The following is a 17,078-nucleotide window of genomic DNA, read 5'->3' as shown; positions in this document are numbered from 1 at the left end:
AAGACTGTTTGGCTATTCTGGGTCCCCTATATTTCCATATGAATTTTAAGGTCAATATGCCAATTTCCAAAATAAAAAAAAACAAAACCAAATCTGCCTGGGATATTGATAGGGATTGCATTGAACCTGTAGACCAATTTGGCAATTTGGGAGGTATCATCATTTCAACAATGTCGAGTCTTCTAGTCCATGAACACTTCCCATTTATTTAAGTCAGCTTTAATTTCTTTCAATGATGCTTTGTTGTGTACAAGTCTTGCACTTATTTTGTTAAATTTGTTCCTAAGCATTTTATTCTTTTTGATGCTATCATAAATGGAATTGTTTTCTTCATTTCCTTTTTGGATTGTCCAATGCTAGTGTATAGAAATACAATTGATTTTTGTACGTTGATCTTGTATCCTCCAACCTTTCTGAACTCATTTATTAATTTTAGTAACTTTTGTGGATTCCTGAGGATTTTCTTTAGGCAAGATCATGTCATCCACAAATATGCTTTTACTTCTTTTCAATCTGAATGATTTTCTTTTTCTCATCTAATTGCCCTGGCTAGATTTCCAGTACAATATTAAATAGAAGCAGGGAGAGGGGGCATTCTTGTTCATTTCTCATCTTTCACCATTAAATATGAAGTTGGCTGTGGGTTTTTATAATTGCCCATTATCAGGTTGAGGATATTTCCTATTCTTACTAATTTGTTAAGTGTTTTTATCACGAAAAGGTGTTAGACTTTGTAAAGTGCTTTTTCTGTGTAAATTGAGATGATTGTATGGCTTTTCCCTTTTTGTTAATATGGTATATTTTATTGATTGATTTTCATATGTTAAACCAGCTTTTGATTTCTGGGATAAATTCCACTTGGCTGTGGTGTTTAATCCCTTTCATATGTTGCTGGAGTCAGGTTGCTAATATTTGGGTGAGAATTTTTGCATCTATATTCGTAAGGGATAATGGCATAGAGTTTTCTTTTCTTGTGTTATCTTTGCCTGCATTTAACATCAGAATAATATGGGCCTCACAGAATGAATTGGGAAGTGGTCCCTGCTCCTCTTTTTAAAATCAGGTTTGTGAAGGACTGGTGTTAATTTTTTAAACATTCAATAGAATTCTAGTCCTGGGACTTTCTTTGTGTAAATTTTTTTAAAAATAGTATTATTATTTTTTAAGTTTATTTATTCATTTTGAGAGAGACAGAGAGAGTGCAGGGGAGGGACAGAGAGACAGGGAGAGAGAGAATCCCAAGTAGGCTCCATGCTGTCAGTTCAGAGCCTGACACCAGGCTCAAACTCAGAAACCATGAGATCATGACCTGAGCCAAAATCAAGAGATGGATGCTTAACCAACTGAGCCACCCAGGAGCCCCTGGAAAGTTTTTTGATTACTTATTAAACCTTGAATAGGAAAACATTCAAGATGAAAAAATTCACTTTCCCAGAGATAAATTTAGGCAAAACAAATCTGAAAATGACAATAGAGAACACAATTTTAATTTTTGATAAACCCCAAATTGTTCTAGAAGTTGAGTTTCTCATCAAAGCTCTTTTCCTCATAGACAGCCCATATTATCTGGAGCCAAATGACTTTAGAAATCTGAACCCATTTGTCTCTGATATTCTGGTCAGAAACCTCTCACATTAATAGTTCTGCAACTAAGTCCCGATGATGTTGATATCCCCCAAATACTCAAAAAATGGCCTTATGAGAAGTAGTCCACTGAAGGTTCCCTGTTAGTCCTCCACAACAGGAGCAGAAAACCGAGAGTGGAAGATGGCTGAGTCAACTCAGTGATCAAGAGGATAGAGAACCTGTCAGCTGAGTAGACTTATGTGGAGGTTCAGGGAATGACAGGTCAGGCTGGGATAGGTCCTAGACCATGTCAAATGGAGGTGGCTTACAGTCCTTAATAACAGCAACAGCTTGTGCCTGGCTGTGCCTGTCACTTAGGAGCCTAGTAGTTATGCTTCAATGCTCCATACTTCGACATGTAAACATCAAATACTAGTAGAAATATCAAATTCGAGTCATTGATAAAAGTCCTGAGTTTTAACTCAAGTTACATCCAGGTTACCACCTTGTTTTATGTGGCACCAGCTCAATGCATAAAATAAGATAGTTTTGCAGCAAGTTTTTCTGGCTATCCAGCAAGTATGTGTGTCATCCAGGACTACCATGTGCAGCAGTGTCATATATATTAATAAAGACCATGATTTTTTTCCTGTAGGTAAACCCTATGTATCAATTACTTCAGCTACAACTCGATTTTCCTCAAAATCAGTTTGTTCACTCTGAAGATTGAAAAGTAAAAAATGTCTCCATTAGCTCCCAAGTCTACAGCTGTAACAGACACCAAGATAAACAAGAGGCAGAGGGTGACACTCCCTGAGATTTTGCCTCATGGAGCAAATGCAGAGTAGGACCACCTACTCTGTAGTAGGGAGAGCGGGACCAAATCAAACACATCATTAGGTGTTGGTCTCAAACTTCTGTGTCTTACAAAGTTGAGCTAAGCTTCTTAATTAAGGCTTGGGTTTGTAGAACCTGGGACTGAAACCACCGTGAGACTCCTCTTTCCTCCCTTCGATAAGGCTACCAAAATCAGTACTGGTGTGAGTGAAACCTCCAGTAGGAGAGGAGTGATCAGTAAAGTATCACCAAGCATATGAGGAAGACTAACAGTGTGAAAAATGCACTCAACAGATAAAAGAATGTATACATAACAAACACAGATTCAGAACAATATGGAAAGAACTTAAGAGTAAAAGACATTTAATGTCCTCAAACAAAAAATAAGTTGTAAATAAAGAACAAGCTGTTATGAAAACTTATCAAATGGAAATTTTGAAAAGAAAAAAAAAACTATAGTTTTTTTTCAGTATATTGGGTGAATCTCAGGCTGAGACCGAGAAAGTACCAGAACATCGGGATAAAGGTAAAAAATCTAAAACAGAGTAAAGAAGGGGCTCTTGGCTGGCTCAGTTGGTAGAGCATGTGACTTTGATCTTGGGGAATGAGCTTAAGCCCCATAGTTGGAATAGAGATTACTTTAAAAAAATAAAATAAAGAAGTTTACAGATAAAAAATGGCAACTATACTGAGTTCATACTTTTAATCAACAGTGTTGAATACCAAAGAACAGAAGGAAAATGAGTTTAGATTTAAATATCTATGTTCAACCAAACTATTGGCTAAGAAGAGAACTATTAGACATAAAAGTATAGATTTCTAGCTTTAAAATATACAGCAAGCTACCCTAAGAAGCAAGTATAAATAGAGAATAAAAGTGGTGACATGTACAGAAAAACTTGCATTAAAAAAAAAAAAGTCCTCATTTACAAGGAAGCCATATTTAAGGATTAAGAAAGAGTTCTAGAAAGTATGGTAACTTACTTCATTAGTTTTAATGAGTGATACTTGAATATAGTTTAGTTTTTTTTTTTTTTTCAAATTTTTTTTTTCAACGTTTTTTTATTTATTTTTGGGACAGAGAGAGACAGAGCATGAACGGGGGAGGGGCAGAGAGAGAGGAAGACACAGAATCGGAAAGAGGCTCCAGGCTCCAAGCTGTCAGCCCAGAGCCTGACGCGGGGCTCGAACTCACGGACCGCGAGATTGTGACCTGGCTGAAGTCGGACGCTTAACCGACTGCGCCACCCAGGCGCCCCTAGTTTAGTTTTTTAACAAACCTACATAAAAGTTTTAAATTCATTGTCATTTCTTTGCTTTTAAGTGTTAAAAACTAGATTGTGAATGTCAAGGAAATATTTAAGTTATTTATGAATTTATGTTTTCAGAGAGGTAAAAGAATGTACACTATCTAGAATTACATTTTGAAAATACATTAATGATTGGCTACTTTAAAGTTTATTCAAAGACTTTCAGATCTTGCAAATTTCACTTAATTTTTATACCACGAGGACTAACCAGAGTTCAAGAGAATAATCGATTAGAGGCTAGTGAATTTAAATACAGATTTCAGGAAGTTAATTTGGTAAACAGAAGGTCTGGGAAGTTGACAGTGCTTTTATAAATTACTTTTATTTCATTTCTTCTTTATTGCTGAAATCAAAGATGTGAGCAAGTGCATCTGGAACCCAACTGGAGATCAGTACATTGTTTTACAATTCTCTGAGTTTCCAGAAATCTCCACACAAGTGAAGGAAGACAGCTAAATAATATATTGGTTCTATGGAAATTGGCATTATCAATCCCCAGCCCTTTCTGAAGGTAGCTAGTTCTTTTGAAATTCAGTGTACAGATAAGTTCCAAGTAAATGAGCTCTTGAAAAATTCATTGATTTCTCAAATGTTTTTTAAAAATTACTCATTCAGCAAAAGTTATTCAAGCATCTACTATGTGTGAGGCATAATGCCATGTGTTGGAGATACAAGTCTGAATAAAACAGAAACAGAGTCTACTGTCAAGTTCCTTAAAGTCTAGTAAGGTTATTTAGTATATTTGGGCAGAGGAGCCATTTTAATTTCTCTTACTTTTTGAAAATTAGAATATTAGAGATCAATTTGGAAATAACTCACAGTAATGAACTTACTAGTCCTCACAGAAGACTACTAAAAATTATCATTAACATAGAAGGTCATCGCTTTTACCTTGTACCAGACTTTCAGTATGGGAATTCCAAAAAGTGGCCACAATAGATAGTACTATACATATGGTACCTTCTCTGTCCTGTACTTAATATCCAGGTAAAGAAGTTTTTGAAAATTGTCTTTAAATAAAAGGGAAAAACCTTCCAACAGCACAGAAATAAAAATCAACTTTGAAACAAGAGTAAGGTGTAATTGTTTCTAATCTTCAAATTTAGTCTAGAAGATCTTTTCTGGCTTTACTAAATTCTGTTCACTCAACAATAGGTGAATTCAATGGATCTACCAAGTTACTAACAGCATCTGTTCTTCTGTCTTCTGGGTCTAAATGAGTGCTCAGCATATAGCTCCTCCAACTTTAGTCCCAGATCATATACCATATTGGCCAAAAAAAGAACTGCTTTCTATACTTTCCACAATGGAATAGTAGCTCTGATACTACCTAGGACTAAGTCAGCCAAACAGAGAAGACTTGGTCACAATTCTTTGATCTTTTCCTCTCTTAATGAAAATTCAGCCAATTTATGAAAAGAAGAAAAAAAAAATCTAAACAGAAGAGCCAGATTAAAATATCTCTATAAAGTGCTTCATCAATGAAAGGAAATACTCTTTCCCCTGATTATTAAGGATTCATGCATTTGATCTCAGTTATGTAAAATGACACCATTTATAGCTGCACTTTAAAATATGACTGAAGTCATGTCAATCTTAAATTTTTCTTCTCTTTTGGGGATTTTCAAATTTGTTGAGAAACTTCAGTTTTCTCTCTTCTAGTCATAAGTATTCAATTCTTGGAAAGTTCTGTCCTTCTGGATGAGAAAATGCCTTCAAGAAGAAAACCAATTTTTTCCTAATCAACTTATTTAACTGGGGACTAAATATTTTATCACTTAAAAATAAGTTTTTCTCTTTCACTCAAAATAGCCATAAAATGTGACTTTGGTTGCCTCCAGATTTTATTCATAGTTATAGCTAATTTAGACTTTCACAGTGATACTGCTCTTTTAGAAAACTTTCAATGTTTATTCACTTCTGAGAGAGAGAGAAAGAGAAAATGAATGAGTGGGGGAGGGGCAGAGAGAGAGGGAGACACAGAATCTGAAGCAGGTTGGAGGTTCTGACCTATCAGCACAGGCCCTGATGCAAGGCTCAAACTCACAAACTGTGAGATTCATGACCTGAGTCAAATCAGTCATTCAACCAACTGGAGCCACCCAGGAGCCCCTTGCTCTGTCTTCTTTAGAACTACCTATTCTTGTATATCTTTTAATTACATTGTAGGTGGTAGAATGCTAGTGTGGATGGACAGTCCTCAGAAGGACCATATATAATCCTGGGTCATGTCAGGTTGAAATCAGGAGAAGGGAACCAAGACAAAAAACAAAAATTACATATATATGTATGTATCCATATATATAATAAAATTATATAATTTTATAAAATATAATAAAATTATATAATATACATATATGTATATATTATAATTTTTGTTATAGATTTCCCTCATATATCACCATCTAAATGCCAAGTAGATATTAATTTTAAAAGTAGGACTGGATGGGACACTACTTTTACATAAAGCATTTAGAGATCATACATGTACGTGCTTTCTTGAAATTATTAAAAAACGACTCTTAGGTTGATAACTTCTCTCAGAATTTACACACTAAATTGTCATAGCATCAGATGCCCCACTAAACAACATTTTCATGCAAAATGTAAAAGCACAATCTGTTTTTCAAAATGCTGTAGGTTTATATTTTTTCTTCAGTCTTCATGAGAATATTCTTGGCAAATCCAAGAGTAATTTGCCTTATAGCCTGTATTTTGTGTGCATTTATGACAACGGAAATGTAAAAATATTGAAATATTAATTGCAAATGTCAAAACAGAAAATGAACTAAATGTATTGTCCCTAAAAACATGGTGTACCTTAAAGAAGGTACAGCTTAGAGAAAACACATTTTAATCTATCCACAAACTTCATTAACTACAAAGCTGCTTTAAGTATATTATAAAGAACATTATCTGACTGTATTCAACAGGGTAAATTACAAGATTACTGTTTTGGAACTCTATCTACATTGCTTTGGATAGAGAATTTGAGATAGTTCCTTAAAGTAAACTTGTTTGAAATCACCATTAAAAGATAATGAATCTATTTCTGCTCACCTATTAGAAAAAGAAAAGAGGCATTAAGACTGCATTACTAAGACAGGAAGCAGATAAAAGAGAATACACGAGGATTAACAAAAACCACAAAGTAAAATCAATATTTAAAGACAATATTACATCAACTAAAGATTCTTGATTATAAAAGAAAACAATCAAAGCCAAACAATTACTTTTTGACCTAAACTATCATTAAAATTGGAGCTTTGCTTTAGTCTCACTCAGTGTCTTGAACCAGACCATTGGTAATAATCGGTTTGAGGAACTTGAACTCATTGGTCCCAAATCCTCCCGTCAGACACACCTCGTACTGGTAGCTCTGGGACAGCGTCCCCGCGCCGCTGACGTCCACCAGGTGGCCCGGAAAGTGGCCCTCGGGCCCCGAGCAGCGACCCGCAGACGCCGCCCGGCTCCGCCTGCACAGCCGCACCGCCACGAACACCAGCACCGAGAACAGGAAGAGCGACGACACGGACGCCAAGGCCACGACCAAGTAGACGGTGAGCGGGTCTGCCCGCGCCTCGGCCGCCGCCACCTCCGGGAGCGGCAGGTAGGGCTGCGAGAAGCCGTCCACCAGCAGCACGTGCAGCGTGACGCTGGCCGAGCGCGGCGGCTCGCCATTGTCCTTGACCAGCACCACCAGCCTGTGCTTGACGGCGTCGCGCTCGCTCAGCAGCCGGGCCGTGCGCACCTCGCCGTTGTGCGCCCACACGCCGAACAGCCCGGGCTCCGTGGCCTTGAGCAGCTGGTACGACAGCCAGGCGTTCTGGCCCGAGTCGCCGTCCACCGCCACCACCTTGGTCACCAGGTAGCCCGCCTCGGCCGCCCTGGGCACCAGCTCGGTGCAGGGCGCAGAGCCGTTCTGCGGCGGGTACAGCACGAAGGGCGCGTTGTCGTTGTCGTCCAGCACCAGCACGCGCACCCGCGCCTGGCTGCTGAGCGCGGGCGAGCCGCGGTCGGCCGCGCGCACGCCGAACTCGAACGCCTGCAGCGCCTCGTAATCCAGGGACCTGAGCGCGAACAGCTGCCCGTTGTCCGCGTTGATGGACACCAGGGAGGCCAGGGGCAGCTGCGGGTCCGCGGGCGGCAGCAGCGAGTAGGTGACCTGGGCGTTGGCGCCCGAGTCCCTGTCCGTGGCGCTCACGCTGCCGATGTGCAGGGCGGGGCTGTTGTTCTCGCGGACGCGCAGGGTGTAGGTGGTTTGGCTGAAGGCGGGGGCGTTGTCGTTGACGTCGGAGACCGTCACGGTTATGTTGTGCTGCGTTTTCAGCCTGGGGGTCCCCAAGTCGGTGACGGTGATGGTGATGTTGTACTCGGATTTGGTCTCTCGGTCCAGAGGTGTGTTTGTCAGTAGGGTGTAAAAATTCTCAACAGAGGGTTTAAGGATGAAGGGGAGACTGTCCTCGATGGAACACATAATTCTTCCATTTTCTCCAGAGTCTAGATCAGAAACACTGAAAACAGCCACCACAGTCTCTGGAGAGTTCTCAGGGATAGGGCTGGTAATTGAGGACAATGTCAGTTCTGGTGGGTTGTCGTTCACATCAACCACCTGAACTATCACTGTTGTTTTCCCTGAAAGGCCTCCGCCATCTTTGGCTTCTATGTCCAGTTCATAAGTATTCATCTCCTCAAAATTCAAATATTTGACTAGCTGGATATCACCAGTAATTGGATTTAGCTGAAAAGTTTTACGAATTTCTTCAGAAGCATGAAAAAATGCATATGATACTGTCCCAAAATTTCCTGTATCTAAATCAGTAGCTGAGACAGTGACAACAACAGAGTTAAGGGGGCTGTTCTCTAGAATCTGAACCTCGTAGAGTGTCTGTGTAAATTCTGGGGCATTGTCGTTTATGTCTAAGACCAGGATGTGGATCTTGGCGATCCCAGACCGGTGTGGAGAGCCGCCATCCAGCGCGGTAAGAGTCAAAATGAACTCTGGCTGCTCCTCACGGTCCAGAGATTTGTCCAGCACTAGTTGTGGGTACTTTCTTCCATCCCTACGACTGCGTGTGAGAACGTGGAAATGGGAATTAGGAGTGATCGTATAGTTTTGGAGACTGTTTCTTCCCACATCCAAGTCCTCAGCATTTCCCAAAGGAATCATGGTTCCTGGTGGCGTGTTTTCCAAGAGTTTCAGCTGCATTTCATTTTCAAAGAATACCGGAGAATGGTCATTTACATCTATGACGTGAAGCTCATTTGTAATAAACTGCAAAGGGTTTTGCAGTAATATCTGAAAATGTAGTATACATGGCTCCGTGGGGCCGCATAGCTCTTCCCGGTCCAATTTCTCACGCAGGTGCAAATCGCCAGTTTGATGGTTAAGCTGAAAATGCTGTTTGTTTCCTTTAGACACAACTTGTGCACCCCTCACAGCCAGTTCCCCTTCCCCAAGCCCTAGATCATTTGCTATGTTGGCTATTAAAAAGCCCCTCTCTGTTTCCTCAACCACAGAGTAGCGTCTTGACTCAGACCCAGCCAGAGACCCACCCAGAAAAACAAACAGAAACAGGACTTGCCTTTGTCTAAGAAAGCGCTCCCCTCTGGCCTCCATTGTGCTTTCGGCCATGTTCTTCCTGGAAATATTGCCAAGCTAAGCCTCTGGCAGTGCTAGGAAACGCAGTCTTTTGCCTTCCAATCTTTGAAGAAGGCCTAGCGAATAATTCTTTCCAGGGCTCAGTTTTGGTTGCTTAAAAATCTGCTCAGGCTCACAACCCCTAGTTTACGGCACTGGATCTGTGCCTTACGCAGTGCGCACAGTTCCTGTGGTTTAATTCGCCTTCTTAGACAACAGTGCCACCATGCGTTCGCTGGCAGTTTAGAAATCTCCGGAGAAGGTGTTTTGTTCGGGCGAGAGGGGGGTGGGTGTTGTTTCGATATTTTAATCGCTTATTCCCCTTATCAAACCCATATGACGCTGTTGGAGGAGGTTCTTGTGTTATATCAGTGAAACTAACACAACTGAGGTAAATGAAATGTGCTGTTATCTAAAAAAAAATCCCACTGTCTCTGGTGGAGTCCTCATTTACATGATTTTGATTATTTATATGATTTCGCTGCTAGGGCTACTCCGCCTGCCCTTCTGTAATTATTACACGTAAACCTTAAAAGATTGTTTTTTAAATTATGACATGCTTCATATCCTATTTGCGTTTTTCTCTTATTTTCCAGAGTTTGTATAATGCGCATCAGTTGCATTTATACTCAGAAAAAAATACTATGAAAAGATTATCTCATGCAAGGTGACAAAAAATGATAATAGATCATGTCAGGGGATATTATCCAGAGACCACAAATGCCTAATTTCTATAAAATTTTCACAATCACTCAAGGAACACAGATTTCTCCTTTTGTACTTACTGGTTTCATCTATATTAACTATTAACTGTACAACTGTATTTCATCTGTGGAAACAGCTATTTGTTGAGTTTGTAGAAGTTAAGCATCTAGTGGTAACAGGACAGACTGTGTCTATATATCTTATATGGTTTTCAATCTAAGGGGGTAAACAGACTTTAAATATATGTTCAAACAAACAAATATAAGTTTGTGCTATATAGGAAAGGTACTGAGTGCATGGAAAGTATGAAATAGGGGACCTGACCTAATGAGTTGGGGGGTGAAAAAGTTTTGTCAAAGTTGTGCCATTTAGTCTGGAACATGAAGGATGTTTTCTAGGCTTGGGATGCCTGGGTGGCTCAGTGGTTTAAGCATCTGACTCGATTTCTGCTCCGGTCATGATCTCATCATGGTTAGTGGGACTGAATTGGGCTCTGTACCTACAGTGGAGGGCCTGCTTGGAATTCTCTCTCTCTCTCTCTGCCCTTCTCCCACTCATGCTTTCTCTCCCTCTTTCTCAATAAATAAATAAATAAACATTCAAGAAAAGATGTTTGCCAGGCTAAAACTGTAAAATGGGAAGAACCCATAAATGAAAAACTGATAGGTAAAGGCCATACAATAGTAAAGTATAGCTATTCTAGATAATAAAAGGACAATGCACCTAAAACTTAGTGTCTCAAGAGTAAGTGGGAAGAGAAGGATGGAGATATAAACTGAGGGCAAATAATGGGTGACTGGATTTTATTCTAAGAATAAAACGAAGATATTGCAAGGTTTTAAGCAGAGAAATGAAACAATGCAAATATCATGTGTTCAATCTAGCATCTTCACAATAATTAGGAATGCTACATGAAGGATCCTCTATTAGGTTTACTCTTAATATTAGTAACGCTAAAAATAACAGCGATTGCACTTCTATATCTTTGTATTACCTTAGTCATGGTTTCAAGTTATAGAAATAGCTGTTATCCTTTTGACAGGACAGAAATTATGTGACTTGTCCAAGATTCTACAGGTAACAAGTTGGGTGATCAGAGAATTTTGATAGTAAGATAGTGCTCTACATTGCTAATCTCAATAGGACACCTTTAAAATTCATATTATAATTTTAATAGTATAGCTCATTCAAATAAACATAATATACAATAATTTAAAGACAGATTGAAGAACATTAAGAATTAAAAATGTGTTTTAATGTATGGATCAGAAATTGAACTACAACAAATAAAGTTGGATGAATTAGGGAATTATACACTGAAATTTAAATTATAAAATAAAAAAAGTTTCTCCATATGTATTCCTTAAGCTAGAAGGCAGGAGAGGAGACTCCAATTAAGCAGAAAGGGAAAAGCAAAAATATGTTGAAGGAGAGAGACAGGGGACTGAAACTGCATATTGTTTGAATAACAGTGATCATCGGTTCAATTAGTAAACAAAAATTATATATGTAATTCCTTAAAAATCAGAGAGCATTTAATGCCAGCAAAATTTTGTCCTATGAGTATCTTAGTGTCTTTAAATATCAAAATATCACAGGTGAAGAAAAGACACTTTTTCCTTTCAATCATTTAAAAATTTTGTTAAGAACCTATAATCTTCCAGTTACTACACTAGTCATGCAATAAAAGGGCAGCTAGTGAGACACATATTCAAGCACATAAAAAGAAAAAAGCTTTGGGGCACCTGGGTGGCTCAGTTGGTTAAGCTTCCAACTCTTGGTTTCAGCTCAGGTTGTCATCTCACGGTTAGTGGGTTCAAGTCCCAGAACCGGCTTTTATCTGATAGCCTGCTTGGAATTCTCTCTCCTCTCTTTCTGCCCCTCCCCCCATCACACATGCATTCTCTCTCTCTCTCTCAAAATAAATAAACTTAAAAAAAGAAAAGAGCTTTGAAAACCCTAGGAAACTGAACAGGGAAAAATAGTGGTGCAAAAAAAAAAAAAAAAAAAAAAAAAAAGAAGAAGAAGAACACAAAATAATGGCCAGACCAAGATAAATCTTTTCCTCACAGGCTTATTCCCAAAGGAATTATAAACAATCCAAAATTTTTGAAACATGCAATGCCAAACTACATTTGAAGTTTCTAAAATTTGGTGAAGGACAAAGACATGTTTATTTCCTCATATCTTTTGGATTTTAAGGACTTGCTCAAAGTTAATAGATGTTTTTAATTGCTAAAACTAATATTTTAAAGGGGGAATTGATGTGAAAAGTTTAAAGAAAAAAATTTTAATAGAAAGCATTAAGAATTACATGGCTTTGAAAACGACTGGACATATGCTACTTATTTAACTACATTTGAGAATATTAGTGGTTGATTTATTGAGCATTTTAATATGAATGGTTTGTAGAATCCAACAGTCAAGGTTGTCACAATCTCAAAGGAATCATAACTTCCATTTAAGGATACTTTAAGGAAATACATATTTAGAAAAATGTGAGACATTGCTTTAGTGTTCATGAACATACATATGTTAAAAGTTTTAGCCAATGTGAGTGAAGAGAATTAAAGTTATACTAGTTTAAGAGAATATACAAACACAAATATTCTGGAAAAAGAATAAGCTTATGTAGTGATTGCAAACATTTAAAAAATGTTTTAAATTTTAAGTTCTGAAAAGTAACCTAGAAACTGTGGAAGGTGAATTTGGAAAAAGATGCTCTAACTTAAAAATTAAAGACTTCAGAAAATACAAAGTTTACTTTCACACTTTAAGTTGAATTAAGTTACAGTGAGACTAATCAACAAAAAGAAAAAGAAAGCTGCATTCCTTACACTACAAACGAAGGCATTTAGAAACACCAGTAACATGCACCGAATTGGAATAGGATAGCTACACACCAAATAAAAAGAACCCAAGTGGGCAAGGCAGTACAAAAAGACTTTACACAAATTAACGGAGACTAGGCTCAGTAGACCCTTATTAATTAATACTTAACTGAATTTAAAGCTATTCCTGAAACTGGGGTTTGCTTCATGAACCCTCTCCTCACCCAGACCAAGGAAATTGGGGAGAATCGGCTTGAGGAACTTAAATTCGTTGGTCCCAGATCCTCCCGTCAGACACACCTCGTACTGGTAGCTCTGGGACAGCGTCCCCGCGCCGCTGACGTCCACCAGGTGGCCCGGAAAGTGGCCCTCGGGCCCCGAGCAGCGACCCGCAGACGCCGCCCGGCTCCGCCTGCACAGCCGCACCGCCACGAACACCAGCACCGAGAACAGGAAGAGCGACGACACGGACGCCAAGGCCACGACCAAGTAGACGGTGAGCGGGTCTGCCCGCGCCTCGGCCGCCGCCACCTCCGGGAGCGGCAGGTAGGGCTGCGAGAAGCCGTCCACCAGCAGCACGTGCAGCGTGACGCTGGCCGAGCGCGGCGGCTCGCCATTGTCCTTGACCAGCACCACCAGCCTGTGCTTGACGGCGTCGCGCTCGCTCAGCAGCCGGGCCGTGCGCACCTCGCCGTTGTGCGCCCACACGCCGAACAGCCCGGGCTCCGTGGCCTTGAGCAGCTGGTACGACAGCCAGGCGTTCTGGCCCGAGTCGCCGTCCACCGCCACCACCTTGGTCACCAGGTAGCCCGCCTCGGCCGCCCTGGGCACCAGCTCGGTGCAGGGCGCAGAGCCGTTCTGCGGCGGGTACAGCACGAAGGGCGCGTTGTCGTTGTCATCCAGCACCAGCACGCGCACCCGCGCCTGGCTGCTGAGCGCGGGCGAGCCGCGGTCGGCCGCGCGCACGCCGAACTCGAACGCCTGCAGCGCCTCGTAATCCAGGGACCTGAGCGCGAACAGCTGCCCGTTGTCCGCGTTGATGGACACCAGGGAGGCCAGGGGCAGCTGCGGGTCCGCGGGCGGCAGCAGCGAGTAGGTGACCTGGGCGTTGGCGCCCGAGTCCCTGTCCGTGGCGCTCACGCTGCCGATGTGCAGGGCGGGGCTGTTGTTCTCGCGGACGCGCAGGGTGTAGGTGGTTTGGCTGAAGGCGGGGGCGTTGTCGTTGACGTCGGAGACCGTCACGGTTATGTTGTGCTGCGTTTTCAGCCTGGGGGTCCCCAAGTCGGTGACGGTGATGGTGATGTTGTACTCGGATTTGGTCTCTCGGTCCAGAGGTGTGTTTGTCAGTAGGGTGTAAAAATTCTCAACAGAAGGTTTAAGGAAGAAAGGAAGATCATCTTCAATGGAGCAAACCATTCTTCCATTGTCTCCCGAGTCAGGATCTGAAACACTGAGTACAGCAATTATGGTCTCCTGCAAGTTTTCTGGGATGTGATCGATAAGTGTTGACATAGTCAGTTCCGGAGGGTTGTCATTCAAATCCATCACTTGGACAAACACCATGCAACTTCCAGATAGGCCTCCACCATCTGTCGCCTGAATATTTAATGTATAACTCTGAATGGATTCGAAATCCAGTTTCTGTGTTAAAATGAGTTCTCCTGACTTTGCATTTATTTGAAAAGTTTTGCGAATATCTTCAGAGGCTTGGGAAAATACATAAGATATTTCTCCATAGGTTCCAATGTCCAAATCTCTAGCAGAGACTACGGCAACCTGGAATCCAATAGGACTGTTTTCCAGAACTTGCACCTCATAGAGCAGCTTTGCAAACTCGGGCGCGTTATCATTGATGTCTAAAACTTCAATGCGGACCAGGGCAGTGCCAGACCTGGGTGGAGTCCCGCCGTCCAGCGCAGTGAGAGTTAACCTGATCTCAGCCTGTTCCTCTCGATCCAGCGCTTTGTCCAGCACCAGCTGTGGTAATATGCCGTCGGAACTGTCTTGTAATTTAAGATGGAAGTGGGAATTTGGACTGACCGTGTAACTTTGGAGACTGTTGCTTCCCACATCTAAGTCCTGGGCACGTTCTATTAGGAAAGTAGTTCCGGGAGTGATACTTTCTGAAATTTTCAAAAGTATTTCTTTGTCTAGGAAAACCGGGGAATGATCATTTATATCTCTAATCCATAGCTCGGCCTGAAAAAACTGCAAGGGATTTTCCAATAATACCTGGAAAGGTAGCACACAGGGCTCGGCAAGCCCGCACAGCTCCTCCCGGTCCAGTTTCTCGTTTAACAACAAATTCCCTGTCTGCCTATCAAACTGCAAACGCGTTTTTTTTCCCTTTGGAAACGACCCGAGCCCCCCGCGCAGCTAGGTGATTTACCTCCAGCCCCAGGTCTTTTAACAAATTGGCCACAAAGGAGCCACTCTCCATTTCCTCAGCCACTGAGTACTGCTTAGGCTTGGAAGCAACCTGAGCTATGCCCAGCAAAACAAAGAATATCAAGACTTGCCTTTGTTTTAGAAAGCGTTCTTTTCCCTCTCCGGCCTCCATCGCCTTCCGGTCTCCCAGCAAACTTGACCCAGCTTCGGCTCGAGTTGTCGCTCTTATCTCCCAGTATCTCGTAGATGGTGGGAGAAATGGAGACGCCTAGGGCCCTGATTTCCCGGAGCAACCACCTTAGAATGCCTCCCCTTCCTGCTTGTTTCTTCAGCGGAGCCTTTGGCTCAAGGAGCGCCGGCTGGTAGCTCTCTTCGTTCTACTTATAATGCTGCAGCGCCACCCAGCGTCCTTCCCGAGTGTTTAGTTTATCCAAAACAGGAAGAAAATCCTAATCCTTTCTTTCAAGACAGATGGCCATCTAAAGGGAGTATTTTCAAGTAATATCTCAAAGTCTTATCTGCGTCTCCAAAGGCTTTTTCATTGCATCCATAACAACCATGGCAAGCATTGACAAATTTCCGTTCCAGTTTTCTCACAGATCGAAGGGGCTCTTTTTAAATGAGAAAAAAAAAAATCGACTTCGGAAACTGGAAGGGAATAACTTCAGTCCCAGGAGGAAACAAGGCTTTGAGTAGGCAGTTCCCAGTTTTATTTAGAAGTTGGGCATGTATGCATCTCGGTGGTGTTTAGGTTACCATCCTCACACCCCAAAGAAACCAAAAACTATAGAAACCCAGGACAAGCACAGTATTCAAATGAGAACATTCTCTTAGGACGATGAAATATTCCTCTTACTCCTCTTTCTCTGGGGACCACTTTCAATTCACATTTCCCTGAAATTTGATGCATTTGGGCCACATGAAAATCTCCAAAAGTAGTCGGAAAATGTCTTCATGTTAATGTATTAGTATTTTTATTTTCTTTTTTTAATGTGTTTTTTTTTTTTTTTTTTGAGAGCGAGAGCGCACTCGAGCAGGGGAGGGGCAGAGAGAGGGAGACACGAATCCAAAGCAGGCTTCAGGCTCTGAGCTGTCAGCACAGAGCCCCATGCAGGGCTTGAATCCACAGACTGCAAGATCATGACCTGAGCCGGAGTTGGAGGCTTAACCGACTGACTCACCCAGATGCAGCAGGAGCATTTTTTACATAACCTCAAATCAGCTGTCACATCTAGCAATGCCAATAATTTCTTATCAAATAGTAGGTAGTGAATTTTTCTCAATTATCTTTTAAAATGTCTTTTTAGAGATAATTTGTTAAATCAGGTGCCAATCAAGATATATACGTTGCAATTTGTTGTTAGGTGTTTAAAGATTGTCTCTTTGTATTTAAAAAATGTTTATAAAAAGAAGTGTTATCAACCCAAAAAAGACATGTAGGAAATGTAAATACATATTGCTTAGTGAAAGAAACTAGTCTGGGGGCGCCTGGGTGGCTCAGTCGATAAAGCGGCCGACTTCGGCTCAGGTCATGATCTCGTGGTCCGTGAGTTCGAGCCCCGCGTCAGGCTCTGTGCTGACAGCTCAAAGCCTGGAGCCTGTTTCGGATTCTGTGTCTCCCTCTCTCTGACCCTCCCCTGTTCATGCTCTGTCTCTCTCTGTCTCAAAAATAAATAAACGTTAAAAAAAAATAAAAAAAAAAAAAGAAACTAGTCTGAAAAGGCACATACTCTATTTCTGCAACTACATGACATTCTGGAAAAGACAAAAGTAAAGATACATTAAGATTAGTGGTGGCCA

The 17,078-nt window shown here is 41.3% G+C and overlaps 2 protein-coding genes across 2 annotated transcripts in view; both read right to left on the bottom strand.

Annotated features, from left to right (window-relative positions):
* LOC102955779 (protocadherin beta-3) overlaps nucleotides 1–9,725 on the bottom strand; it is a 31,768-nt gene extending 22,043 nt beyond the window's left edge. The window contains exon 1 of the mRNA XM_042985523.1: nucleotides 7,078–9,725. Within this exon, the coding sequence (XP_042841457.1) occupies nucleotides 7,078–9,348 (2,271 nt within the window). The 5' untranslated portion in view covers nucleotides 9,349–9,725. The remainder of the gene's footprint in view (nucleotides 1–7,077) is intronic.
* A 2,359-nt stretch (nucleotides 9,726–12,084) lies between these two features.
* Nucleotides 12,085–15,760, bottom strand: PCDHB2 (protocadherin beta 2). The gene is given in 2 exon segments (XM_042985493.1): nucleotides 12,085–15,221; nucleotides 15,223–15,760. Coding segments are annotated over 2 exon segments (2,394 nt in total). The 5' UTR covers nucleotides 15,451–15,760; the 3' UTR covers nucleotides 12,085–13,055.
* Nucleotides 15,761–17,078: the final 1,318 nt, after the last annotated feature.

Source organism: Panthera tigris, chromosome A1 (assembly GCF_018350195.1).
Source record: "Panthera tigris isolate Pti1 chromosome A1, P.tigris_Pti1_mat1.1, whole genome shotgun sequence".
In the NCBI taxonomy this organism is placed as follows: Eukaryota; Metazoa; Chordata; class Mammalia; order Carnivora; family Felidae; genus Panthera; species Panthera tigris.
The sequence above is the reverse complement of the archived record's forward strand: the minus strand, read 5'-3'. Positions and strand labels throughout refer to the sequence as shown.